This window comes from Salmo salar, chromosome 13 (assembly GCF_965601325.2).
Source record: "Salmo salar chromosome 13, fSalSal1, whole genome shotgun sequence".
Taxonomy (NCBI): domain Eukaryota; kingdom Metazoa; phylum Chordata; class Actinopteri; order Salmoniformes; family Salmonidae; genus Salmo; species Salmo salar.
In genome coordinates, this window is record NC_138303.1 from 36,972,501 (window position 1) to 36,985,862 (window position 13,362).

The 13,362-nt window shown below is 47.1% G+C and overlaps 1 protein-coding gene across 6 annotated transcripts in view; it reads left to right on the top strand.

The window, feature by feature from the left end:
- Nucleotides 1-13,362, top strand: part of LOC106567259 (calmodulin-binding transcription activator 1) — a 493,378-nt gene that overhangs the window by 371,681 nt on the left and 108,335 nt on the right. For all 6 annotated transcript variants that reach the window (XM_014136342.3, XM_014136343.3, XM_014136344.3 and 3 more), the window contains one exon: nt 9,530-9,601. In XM_014136342.3, the coding sequence (XP_013991817.1) occupies nt 9,530-9,601 (72 nt within the window). The remainder of the gene's footprint in view (nt 1-9,529; nt 9,602-13,362) is intronic.

Consider the following 13,362-nt stretch of genomic DNA (forward strand, 5'->3'; position numbering starts at 1 on the left):
AAGTAATTTAGGCTTAGTAATGTTTTCCATAGTAATGTTCTCCATGGTAATGTTTTCCATAGTAATGTTTTCCATATACAGACAATATTGTAGGTAACGTTCTGATAAACTGTAGCGCTGTATTCCTCTCCCAACCCCAACATGTGGAGAGAGATATAGTGGGCAGTCTGGGCACTCAGCCACACACACACACTTCAGCTAATTAGATTCTGGCCAAACCATAGAGCATATCTGGCAGTAACACAGAAGGAACACAAGTGAAACAGGACAGCATTACAGTATTGGTGAAAATGAGCTCATCGTCCTAACTACAAGTGGCACTTTCACTGGTGACTCATCCTGTCATGTCTGTACAGGGCCCAAGAGTCTTTAGCTGATCAATAGTCATCATGGATGCTGTCAATGGGAAGGGCCCGGCTGAATCCTGCATGCTATGCGAATCTCTGTTGAGGATAGTTTGGATTGTCTGTTTGGACAGGGTAGGGCTTCATATTAGTCTTATTGACAGATGCCTGCATGTTGCTCTATTTGTGCTGTGGAGCCCCGGGCTGAATCACCTGCCCCGGGCGTGCATACACACACACTGTGATAAACACATGCATGCACGCACACACACACACAAATACACGGAGGCACACACACACACACATCGCACACACAAGCACTGCATCCAGCCCTGCTGCTAGCTGATACACGGCACCAGTAATACAGCAGTCAGAGTGGAGTGGTTTGAGGTGCTGGATGGCCATGTTAACAACTGTGTAGAAGCAGGGGGCAGCAGGTCACTCAATACATGACAGGCAGGACAGATACAGCAGCTCCTCCTTCACAGGCTGTGTCACACTCAGGAGATATCTGAGACATCATACTGGCCTGGCAAATGGAAGAAGACTAGCATGAATCAATGGCAGATCAGTATATACAAGAGAAGGTTGAGACGGGGAGGAGGGAAGGAGAGGAGTTTTACTGTACAGCAGGGCTGTCCAACCCTCTTCCTGGAGATCTACTGTCCTGTAGGTTTTCACTCCAACCCTCTTCCTGGAGATCTACTGTTCTGTAGGTTTTCAGCCCAAACCTCTTCCTGGAGATCTACTGTCCTGTAGGTCTCCAGGAAGAGGGTTGGAGTGAAAACCTACAGGACAGTAGATCTCCAGGAAGAGGTTTGGGCTGAAAACCTACAGAACAGTAGATCTCCAGGAAGAGGTTTGGGCTGAAAACCTACAGAACAGTAGATCTCCAGGAAGAGGTTTGGGCTGAAAACCTACTGAGAGAGTATAGGCCTAATGATACCAGGCTGGCTGAGAGTGCCGGTGTGCTCAGTGTAACACAGACAGACTGTCAGACAGACATATAGACAGACGCATGGCAGGGCTCAGACAGTAAGACGTTGCTGTCGTCACGCTGGAGAAAACAGCAAATTGGCAACATAAATAAGGTGTCACGGTCTGATTAAGAGATGCCTTCACAGTTCACACGTCATTATGATCTAATGAGAGAGTTTCCCCATTTCCTCACTCTCCTCTATTTCTCTCTATATATTTCTCTCTCTCTCTTTCTATCTCTATCTCTCTCTCTCTCTCCTCTCTTTCTATCTCTTTCTATCTCTCTCTATCTCTCTCTCTCTCTATTTCTCTATCTCTCTCTCTTTCTCTCTCTCTATCTCTCTTTCTCTCTCTCTATTTCTCTATCTCTCTCTCTATCTCTCTCTCTTTCTCTTTCTCCATTTCTCTATCTCTCTCTCTCTCTCTATTTCTCTATCTCTTTCTCTCTCTCTATCTCTTTCTCTATTTCTCTATCTCTCTCTCTTTCTCTCTCTCTCGCTCTCTCTCTCTCTCTCTCTTTCTATCTCTCTCTATCTCTCTCTCTCTATTTCTCTATCTCTCTCTCTCTTTCTCTCTCTATCTCTCTCTCTCTCTATTTCTCTATCTCTCTCTCTCTTTCTCTCTCTCTCTATCTCTCTCTCTCTTTCTCTATCTCTCTCTCTCTTTCTCTCTCTCTCTATCTCTCTCTCTCTTTCTCTCTCTCTCTTTCTCTCTCTCTCTATCTCTCTCTCTTTCTCTCTATCTCTCTCTATCTCCTCTCTCTCTTTCTCTTTCTCTCTCTCTCTCTCTCTCTCTCTCTCTCTCTCTCTCTCTCTCTCTCTCTCTCTCTCTCTCTCTCTCTGCCAGCCTTGCCCCGCTCCTCTTTTTGCCGTTCCTCGCCTCACGTCTCTCGTCCTCCATGACGGATGGGTCTGAGTGACACGTTGCCTGGGCGACAGGCTCGGACAGGAACCTGGGCTGTCAGATCATGTGATGGCTGGTGGCCCTGCTGTCTGTTATGTCTGAGTGCTTTATTTAAGCATGCTCTGGACTGGTCTGCTCTGGTCTGCTCTGGACTGCTCTGGTCTGGTCTGGACTGCTCTGGACTGCTCTGGCCCGGACTGCTCTGGTCTGGACTGCTCTGGTCTGGACTGCTCTGGCCCGGACTGCTCTGGTCTGGACTGCTCTGGTCTGGACTGCTCTGGTCTGGACTGGTCTGGACTGCTCTGGTCTGGACTGCTCTGGTCTGGACTGCTCTGGTCTGGACTGGTCTGGACTGCTCTGGTCTGGACTGCTCTGGTCTGGACTGCTCTGGTCTGGACTGGTCTGGACTGCTCTGGTCTGGACTGCTCTGGTCTGGACTGGTTTGGACTGCTCTGGTCTGGACTGCTCTGGTCTGGACTGGTCTGGACTGCTCTGGTTTGGACTGCTCTGGTCTGGACTGCTCTGGTCTGGACTGGTCTGGACTGCTCTGGTTTGGACTGCTCTGGTCTGGACTGGTCTGGTCTGGACTGGTTTGGACTGCTCTGGTCTGGACTGCTCTGGTCTGGACTGCTCTGGTCTGGACTGGTCTGGACTGGTCTGGTCTGCTCTGGTCTGGGGAGCTGGGTGTGTGTTTGGTTATGTCCCAAAGGGCACTCTATTCCCTATATGGGCCCTGGTCAAAAGTATTACACTATAGGGAACATAGTGTAATTTAGGATACACCCTCTGTCTGTCTGTCTGTCTGTCTGTCTGTCTGTCTGTCTGTCTGTCTGTCTGTCTGTCTGTCTGTCTGTCTGTCTGTCTGTCTGTCTGTCTGTCTGTCTGTCTGTCTGTCTGTCTGTCTGTCTGTCTGTCTGTCTGTCTGTCTGTGACCCATTGGTCCTCATTGAACGCTGCCCCCTCCTTTGGTGACCGTTCTGTTGCCGTAGCGCTGTTCCTTTGAGTGACATCTCCCAAATGAATTTGCTTCATCGGTGTTTGACTTTGGAGGGCGTCCGTGGCTGTAACTCTTATTGTGTCCTGACTACAATGACACAGAGTGAATACATTATAGCAAGTGGTACATTTTCAACAGTGGTGTGGTGTATCATGTTCTATTGTTACTCTGTTGCACCTTCAGTACAAAGTAGCAAAAATCTGCCAGTGAGTGTCAGGAGAGAGGAAATGCACACACTGAGAAACTGTGTGTGTGTGTGTGTGTGTGTGTGTGTGTGTGTGTGTGTGTGTGTGTGTGTGTGTGTGTGTGCGTGCGTGCGTGCGTGCGTGCGTGCGTGCGTGCGTGCGTGCGTGCGTGCGTGTGTGCATGTGTGCTTGCATGTCACTATGTGTATGCGTGTGTAATTCTGGTTGAAATGCTGGCCCAGTGATGTGCTGTCATCTGTCACAGCCCGAAGACAGCAAATAATGGCTCTGCTGCTGTCACTTTGTCACCAAGCCGCTCAGCCTGGAGAGAGACTCACAAACACTGGTAAATGATATGGGTCTTGAATTACTGATAAGCACTTGGAGTGTGCTGAGCTCTGTGTCTATGGGCGTGCTTTGTCTGACAGTGTATGTGAATGAGTGTCAGTGTGTACATGTATGTATGAATATGCGAGTGTTTGTCTATAACTGTATGTCTATAACTGTTTGTCTATAACTGTGTGTCTATAACTGCGTGTCTATAACTGTGTGTCTATAACTGTTTGTTTGTCTATAACTGTGTGTCTATAACTGTGTGTCTATAACTGTTTGTCTATAACTGTTTGTCTATAACTGTGTGTCTATAACTGTGTGTCTATAACTGTTTGTTTGTCTATAACTGTTTATCTATAACTGTGTGTCTATAACTGTGTGTCTATAACTGTTTGTTTGTCTATAACTGTGTGTCTATAACTGTGTGTCTATAACTGTTTGTCTATAACTGTGTGTCTATAACTGTTTGTTTGTCTATAACTGTTTGTCTATAACTGTTTGTCTATAACTGTGTGTCTATAACTGTGTGTCTATAACTGTTTGTCTATAACTGTTTGTCTATAACTGTTTGTCTATAACTGTGTGTCTATAACTGTGTGTCTATAACTGTGTGTCTATAACTGTTTGTCTATAACTGTGTGTCTATAACTGTGTGTCTATAACTGTGTGTCTATAACTGTTTGTCTATAACTGTGTGTCTATAACTGTTTGTCTATAACTGTGTGTCTATAACTGTGTGTCTATAACTGTGTGTCTATAACTGTTTGTCTATAACTGTGTGTCTATAACTGTGTGTCTATAACTGCGTGTCTATAACTGTTTGTTTGTCTATAACTGTGTGTCTATAACTGTGTGTCTATAACTGTTTGTTTGTCTATAACTGTGTGTCTATAACTGTGTGTCTATAACTGTTTGTCTATAACTGTTTGTTTGTCTATAACTGTTTGTCTATAACTGTGTGTCTATAACTGTGTGTCTATAACTGTGTGTCTATAACTGTTTGTGTGTCTATAACTGTGTGTCTATAACTGTGTGTCTATAACTGTGTGTCTATAACTGTTTGTTTGTCTATAACTGTGTGTCTATAACTGTGTGTCTATAACTGTGTGTCTATAACTGTTTGTTTGTCTATAACTGTGTGTCTATAACTGTTTGTTTGTCTATAACTGTGTGTCTATAACTGTGTGTCTATAACTGTTTGTTTGTCAATAACTGTTTGTTTGTCTATAACTGTGTGTCTATAAATGTGTGTCTATAACTGTTTGTTTGTCTATAACTGTTTGTTTGTCTATAACTGTGTGTCTATAACTGTGTGTCTAACTGTGTGTCTATAACTGTTTGTCTATAACTGTGTGTCTATAACTGTGTGTCTATAACTGTGTGTCTATAACTGTGTGTCTATAACTGTTTGTTTGTCTATAACTGTTTGTTTGTCTATAACTGTTTGTTTGTCTATAACTGTGTGTCTATAACTGTGTGTCTATAACTGTTTGTTTGTCTATAACTGTTTGTTTGTCTATAACTGTGTGTCTATAAAGGTTTGTCTATAACTGTGTGTCTATAACTGTTTGTTTGTCTATAACTGTTTGTTTGTCTATAACTGTGTGTCTATAAAGGTTTGTCTATAACTGTGTGTCTATAACTGTGTGTCTATAACTGTTTGTGTGTCTATAACTGTGTGTCTATAACTGTTTGTGTGTCTATAACTGTGTGTCTATAACTGTGCGCTGCATGGTAGTAGTGGGAGGAGGAATCTGTCCATTGCCAGACAGGAGTAATGGATGACAGAGCAGTGGGAGTGGGTGGAGGTATGCGTTCTATTGCAGACAGAAGTAATGGATGGTGTTACAGTGTAACAATGAGACCAGATGGAAGTCCACATCACATGTCACGTGGTGCTCTGTAGCGCTGGTATCATCACTAAATGGCTGCTTTGTGTTGTAGACAATGGAACACCTGGAGAGTATTTCATCTATTGTATCATGCTTGTCTATGTGTGTTTGTTTATGTGTGTGTGTTTGTTTATGTGTGTGTGTTTGCTCATGTGTGTGTGTTTGTTTATGGGCGTGTGTATCTATGTGTCTATTTGTGTGTTGTGTTTGTGCTCTCATTACTGTGTGTGTTTATGCGTATGTTAAGATGTGTGATGGCCTTTCCACACCCAGCCTGGTCTCTGTGGCTCTGCTGTGGCACGTTGGTATAATTAATCACACTGTTTGATGTTTGCAAATGACTGTTAATTCAGACTCAGTTCCTCTGCAGGCCCTACTCTTTAGAACTGGTGTTAATCCAGACTCAGTTCCTCTGCAGGCCCTACTCTTTAGAACTGGTGTTAATCCAGACTCAGTTCCTCTGCAGGCCCTACTCTTTAGAACTGGTGTTAATCCAGACTCAGTTCCTCTGCAGGCCCTACTCTTTAGAACTGGTGTTAATCCAGACTCAGTTCCTCTGCAGGCCCTACTCTTTAGAACTGGTGTTAATCCAGACTCAGTTCCTCTGCAGGCCCTACTCTTTAGAACTGGTGTTAATCCAGACTCAGTTCCTCTGCAGGCCCTACTCTTTAGAACTGGTGTTAATCCAGACTCAGTTCCTCTGCCGGCCCTACTCTTTAGAACTGGTGTTAATCCAGACTCAGTTCCTCTGCAGGCCCTACTCTTTAGAACTGGTGTTAATCCAGACTCAGTTCCTCTGCAGGCCCTACTCTTTAGAACTGGTGTTAATCCAGACTCAGTTTCTCTGCAGGCCCTACTCTTTAGAACTGGTGTTAATCCAGACTCAGTTCCTCTGCAGGCCCTACTCTTTAGAACTGGTGTTAATCCAGACTCAGTTCCTCTGCAGGCCCTACTCTTTAGAACTGGTGTTAATCCAGACTCAGTTCCTCTGCAGGCCCTACTCTTTAGAACTGGTGTTAATCCAGACTCAGTTCCTCTGCAGGCCCTACTCTTTAGAACTGGTGTTAATCCAGACTCAGTTCCTCTGCAGGCCCTACTCTTTAGAACTGGTGTTAATCCAGACTCAGTTCCTCTGCAGGCCCTACTCTTTAGAACTGGTGTTAATCCAGACTCAGTTCCTCTGCAGGCCCTACTCTTTAGGACTGGTGTTAATCCAGACTCAGTTCCTCTGCAGGCCCTACTCTTTAGAACTGGTGTTAATCCAGACTCAGTTCCTCTGCAGGCCCTACTCTTTAGAACTGGTGTTAATCCAGACTCAGTTCCTCTGCAGGCCCTACTCTTTAGAACTGGTGTTAATCCAGACTCAGTTCCTCTGCAGGCCCTACTCTTTAGAACTGGTGTTAATCCAGACTCAGTTCCTCTGCAGGCCCTACTCTTTAGAACTGGTGTTTAGTTTAACAAGACCAAAACATAGAGACACAAACATTCTCACACCACTCACCTCCTCTCTACCACCTCCTACCCTTTCAGATCTACACAGCCCTGGGAAACACTGTTTACCTTATTGAACACTAGTGAATAATGTGTGTGTGTGTGTGTGTGTGTGTGTGTGTGTGTGTGTGTGTGTGTGTGTGTGTGTGTGTGTGTGTGTGTGTGTGTGTGTGTGTGTGTGTGTGTGTGTGTGTGTGTGTGTGTGTGTGTGTGTGTGTGTGTGTGTGTGTGTGTGTGTGTGTGGTATCAGGCTGCCATGCAGTAAACCACTCCTCTTCCTCTCTAAATAAACAGATATCCCAGTGGTTTGGAGAACAAGAGGCTGAAACAAACACTAGACTCTAGATTGATTTATTCCTCAAAGAGCCAAGCTAACCCCTTGTCTTAAGAGGAATCCACTGCTACTCTGTTCACATCACAAATATTGCATTACACAGTGTATTTCCTTGCTGCCAGCCAGAGTCAGTGTGAGGCTGTAACAGGACTAGCTGTAAACCAGGGAGCTGGGATTGCAGGCCTCTCTGAGTAGAGCTGCTTCCAAAATGGTACACTATTCATATAGGCCATAGTGAAGTACCTTTGGACAGAGCCCATCGGATTCAGAGTTTAGTATGAGGAGCATTGGGAAGGAGTTAACCGCTGCCCCACCTCTAGCCCAGGTGTTGTAGTGTTGTGCTGCTGTAGCTGTTAGCTTGCATCCCAGATGTCACCTTGTTCCCTATAGAGTGAACTACTTTTGACCTGGGCTCTGGTGAAAAATGTCTGGTCGCCCCACTGCCTCTCTATGCCAGATACTAGTGAGGAGGCATTATCAGCCCTGGCTGTGGCTGTGCTCCAGCGTGCTCTCTCTCTCTCTCTCTCTCTCTCTCTCTCTCTCTCTCTCTCTCTCTCTCTCTCTCTCTCTCTCTCTCCCTCCCTCTCTCCCTCCCTCCCTCTCCACGGATAAGGAGCCCCCAGGCACTGTATTATCTGTGTGTGATAAGGATATTAATAAATGCCTGGCTTTAGTAACGCTACGTAGCACGTCGGGGGGTGAGGAGGAGGGAAGGGGGACGTAGGGGCACCTGAATCATCCTGTCAGGAGAGTGGGGTTATGGCAGGAGGGAGAGTCTTATGGTTATGTTCAGGGAGAGAGAGGGAGAGGAGAATGAGAATGGAATGAGAGGTAGAGAGAGAGAGAGAGAGAGGGGGAGAGGAGAAAGGGGATGGAGAGAGGGAAAGGAGAGAAAGAGGAAGAGGAAGAGAGAGAGGAGAAAGGGGATGGATAAAGGGAAAGGGAAAGGAGAGGAAGAGAGAGAGAGAGGAGAAAGGGGATGGAGAGAGGGAAAGGAGAGAAAGAGGAAGAGGAAGAGAGAGAGGAGAAAAGGGATGGATAAAGGGAAAGGGAAAGGAGAGAAAGAGGAAGAGAGAGAGAGAGGAGAAAGGGGATGGATAAAGGGAAAGGGAAAGGAGAGAAAGAGGAAGAGAGAGAGGAGAAAGGGGATGGATAAAGGGAAAGGAGAGGAAGAGAGAGAGAGAGGAGAAAGGGGATGGATAAAGGGAAAGGGAAAGGAGAGAAAGAGGAAGAGAGAGAGAGAGGAGAAAAGGGATGGATAAAGGGAAAGGGAAAGGAGAGAAAGAGGAAGAGAGAGAGGAGAAAGGGGATGGAGAGAGGGAAAGGGAAAGGAGAGAAAGAGGAAGAGAGAGAGAGAGAGAGAGGAGAAAAGGGATGGATAAAGGGAAAGGGAAAGGAGAGGAAGAGGAAGAGAGAGAGGAGAAAGGGGATGGAGAGAGGGAAAGGGAAAGGAGAGAAAGAGGAAGAGAGAGAGGAGAAAGGGGATGGAGAGAGGGAAAGGGACAGGAGAGAGAGAGGAGAAAGGGGATGGATAAAGGGAAAGGGAAAGGAGAGAAAGAGGAAGAGAGAGAGGAGAAAGGGGATGAAGAGAGGGAAAGGGAAAGGAGAGAAAGAGGAAGAGAGAGAGAGAGGAGAAAGGGGATGGATAAAGGGAAAGGGAAAGGAGAGAAAGAGGAAGAGAGAGAGGAGAAAGGGGATGAAGAGAGGGAAAGGGAAAGGAGAGAAAGAGGAAGAGAGAGAGAGAGGAGAAAGGGGATGGAGAGAGGGAAAGGGAAAGGAGAGAAAGAGGAAGAGAGAGAGGAGAAAGGGGATGGAGAGAGGGAAAGGGAAAGGAGAGAAAGAGGAAGAGAGAGAGATAGGTGGTATTAACCCATTCAACCTTATCAGTGTTCATAGCAGCTTGTCCCAGGTCACCACTACCTTTGTTCTGAAGACAATGGCCTGTGTGTGTGATCAGGGGTTAGAGGTCAGGGATCGGGAGTCAGTGGGGGTGGAGGTCAGTCTATTGTGTTGAGTTACACTGTAACTATACTATAACGGCTGTTCTGTCTCTGTGTTTCCTCCCTCTGCAGTGTCTGTATGGCTGTTACGTCCACTCCTCCATCATCCCCACTTTCCACCGCAGGTGCTACTGGCTGCTCCAGGTAAGAGATTCCCTCCCTCCTCTGCACACATGTACACATAAACATCCTTCCTCCCTCCTCTACTCCTACACAGGTCAACTCCACCAGCTTTTCTCACACTGCCTGAATGGTTAGGAGGAGCATGTCTTCCTCTCTGACACACAGCAGATAAAAAGACAGTACACAGTGTTCCCTCTTTCTTTCTCTCTCTCTCCTTTCTCTCTCTCCTTTCTCTCTCTCTCTCTCTCTCTCACTCTCCTTTCTCTCTCTCGCTCTCTCTCTCTCTCTCCTTTCTCTCTCTCTCTCTCTCTCTCTCTCTCCTTTCTCTCTCTCTCTCTCTCTCTCTCCTTTCTCTCACTCCTTCTTTCTTTCTTTCTTTCTCTCTCTCTCTTTCTCTCTCTCTCTCCTTTCTCTCACTCCTTCTTTCCTACTCTCTCTCTCCTTTCTCTCACTCCTTCTTTCTCTCTCTCTCTCTCCCTCTCTCTCTCCTTCTCTCTCTCCCTCTCTCTTTCCTTCTTTCTTTCTTTCTCTCTCTCACTCTCCTTCTTTCTCTCTCTCACTCTCTCCTTCCTTATCTCTGTGGCCCCCTTTTCATTCCTTATTTACCCAGTAGGGGGTGGAGGTAGGGGATGGAGGGATGGGATGGAGGGATTGGGTGTAGGTAGGGGATGGAGGGATGAGGTGGAGGTAGGCAGGTGGAGGGATGGGATGGAGGTAGGGGATGGAGGGATGGGGTGGAGGTAGGGGGTGGAGGGATGGGGTGGAGGTAGGGGGTGGAGTTAGGGGATGGAGGGATGGGGTGGAGGTAGGGGTGGATGTAGGGGATGGAGGGATGGGGTGGAGGTAGGGGTGGAGTTAGGGGATGGAGGGAGGGAGTGGAGGTAGGGGGTGGAGGGATGGGGTGGAGGTAGGGGGTGGAGGGATGGGGTGGAGGGATGGGGTGGAGGTAAGGGTGGAGGTAGGGGGTGGAGGTAGGGGTGGAGGGATGGGGTGGAGGTAGGGGTGGAAGGATGGGGGGAGGGATGGGGTGGAGGTAGGGGGTGGAGGGATGGGGTGGAGGTAGGGGGTGGAGGTAGGGGGTGGAGGGATGGGGTGTAGGTAGGGGTGTAGGTAGGGGGTGGAGGTAGGGATGGAGGTAGGGATGTAGGGATCTATTTGACACATGTTAGGGGAAAGTGTTTATCTTTTGTTATTGTCCTGAAGTCATTGCGTCCCCGTCTCTCCTTGACCCCCTTGTTCTCTGTTCAGAGTGGTTCAGCAGCTCCTTCAAGTCTAATTCAGGCCTAATGGAGCTGGGCAGGCAGACCAGGCAGATTAGACATCACCTTGGTACCCTCCTGCCTGCCTGCTAGACAGATCAAAGCTAGCCCTGACACTGCAGCCTGGCTCTGGGAAACGGGCACACACACACACACACACACACACACACACACACACACACACAGAGGGGGTCACACTACGTGAGCTGTCTCAGCACTTCTCTTCACCTCCGTCTTAGGACACATACACCTGTCACTCACTCTCTCCTCCACAGCTCAACAGCTTATAAAAGCTGTGTGTGTGTGTGTGTGTGTGTGTGTGTGTGTGTGTGTGTGTGTGTGTGTGTGTGTGTGTGTGTGTGTGTGTGTGTGTGGTGTGTGTGTGTGTGTGTGTGTGTGTGTGTGTGTGTGTGTGAGTATACTCCAGCCTGGCCTGCTCTCCTCACCTCACCCAGGGCTCTCCTCTCTTCTCCTCTGAGCTCAGCTCTGGATGACTTAGGTGTACTCAGACCCTTGCTATCCAGCTAACAGAAGGGCTGCGTCCCAAATGGTACCCTATTCCTTATATCGTGCACTACTTATGGGCCCTGGTCAAAAGGAGTGGCTGATATAGGAAATGTGCTTCCATTTGGGAAGCAGACAAATTCTCTCTCACACTCTGTCACTGAGCTATAACATGCTACAATAGGCTGTACGCTGCTCAACACTAACTGACAACAGAAACTCCAGAATATTTTTTGGTGTCATCTGCTTTGAGGTAGAATTCAAAGGTACTTCAGATTGAGATCTCAGTGCCTGCTATCTTATTAAAGAACTGAACTCTGACCTCTTCCATGTGTCTCAAAGCCCTCACAACTGTCTCCATAGGCCTCTCACAATGCTGATGTGCAGTCCTAGGTCAACTCAGGCCAATGTGGTCTGACTCACCCTGGCCCTATGTCCCAGATGGATCTTGACTACCCTGTTTTTTTGGTCTGCTTCCTCCTGTCCCCGTTTGGCCCTCTGTTACCGTCTGTTACCCTGTGTTACCCTGTTTTACCCTGTGTTACCCTGTTTTACCCTGTGTTACCCTGTTTTACCCTGTGTTACCGTGTGTTACCGTGTGTTACCCTGTGTTACCCTGTGTTACCCTGTTTTACCCTGTGTTACCCTGTTTTACCCTGTGTTACCCTGTGTTACCCTGTGTTACCCTGTTTTACCCTGTGTTAACGTGTGTTACCGTGTGTTACCCTGTGTTACCCTGTTTTACCCTGTGTTACCCTGTGTTACCTTGTTTTGCCCTGTGTTACCCTGTTTTACCCTGTGTTACCCTGTTTTACCCTGTGTTACCCTGTGTTACCGTGTGTTACCCTGTGTTACCGTGTGTTACCCTGTTTTACCGTGTGTTACCCTGTGTTACCCTGTGTTACCGTGTGTGCCCTGTGTTACCCTGTTTTACCCTGTGTTACCCTGTGTTACCGTGTGTGCCCTGTGTTACCCTGTGTTACCTTTTGTTACCCTGTTTTACCCTGTGTGACATTTGTCTCCCTGTGTTACCTTTTGTTACCCTGTGTGCCTTGTTTTACTCTGTGTTACCCTGTTTTACCCTGTGTTTGCTGTGTCTATAGAGCTGTGCTGTGCAGCAGTAGTCTGTCAACAGGAGAGCAGCACTGATCTGAGGCTGTGGAGGGACTGGAGACTGGAGGGCTAGTTCCCTCTGCTTCCTGATCACCAACAGGGAAAGGTCACCAGTGAATTAAACATGTAAATCAGCAGCAGCCAACAGCCACACAGAAGCACAGAGATGGGGAGAAGAAACACAGGAAGAGAGAGAGAGAGTTGGGGTGAAGAAACAGAGGGTGAGAGAGAGATATAGAGAGAGAGTTGGGGTGAAGAAACAGAGGATGAGAGAGAGAGAGATAGAGAGAGAGTTGGGGAGAAGAAACAGAGGGTGAGAGAGAGATATAGAGAGAGAGTTGGGGAGAAGAAACAGGATGAGAGAGAGAGAGAGATATAGAGAGAGAGTTGGGGAGAAGAAACAGAGGATGAGAGAGAGAGATATAGAGAGAGAGTTGGGGAGAAGAAACAGAGGATGAGAGAGAGAGTTGGGGTGAAGAAACAGAGGATGAGAGAGAGATATAGAGAGAGTTGGGGTGAAGAAACAGAGGATGAGAGAGAGATATAGAGAGAGTTGGGGTGAAGAAACAGAGGATGAGAGAGAGAGATATAGAGAGAGAGTTGGGGAGAAGAAACAGAGGATGAGAGAGAGATATAGAGAGAGAGTTGGGGAGAAGAAACAGAGGATGAGAGAGAGAGATATAGAGAGAGAGTTGGGGAGAAGAAACAGAGGATGAGAGAGAGAGAGATATAGAGAGAGAGTTGGGGAGAAGAAACAGGATGAGAGAGAGAGAGAGATACAGAGAGAGAGTTGGGGAGAAGAAACAGAGGATGAGAGAGAGAGATATAGAGAGAGAGTTGGGGAGAAGAAACAGAGGATGAGAGAGAGAGTTGGGGTGAAGAAACAGAGGATGAGAGAGAGATATA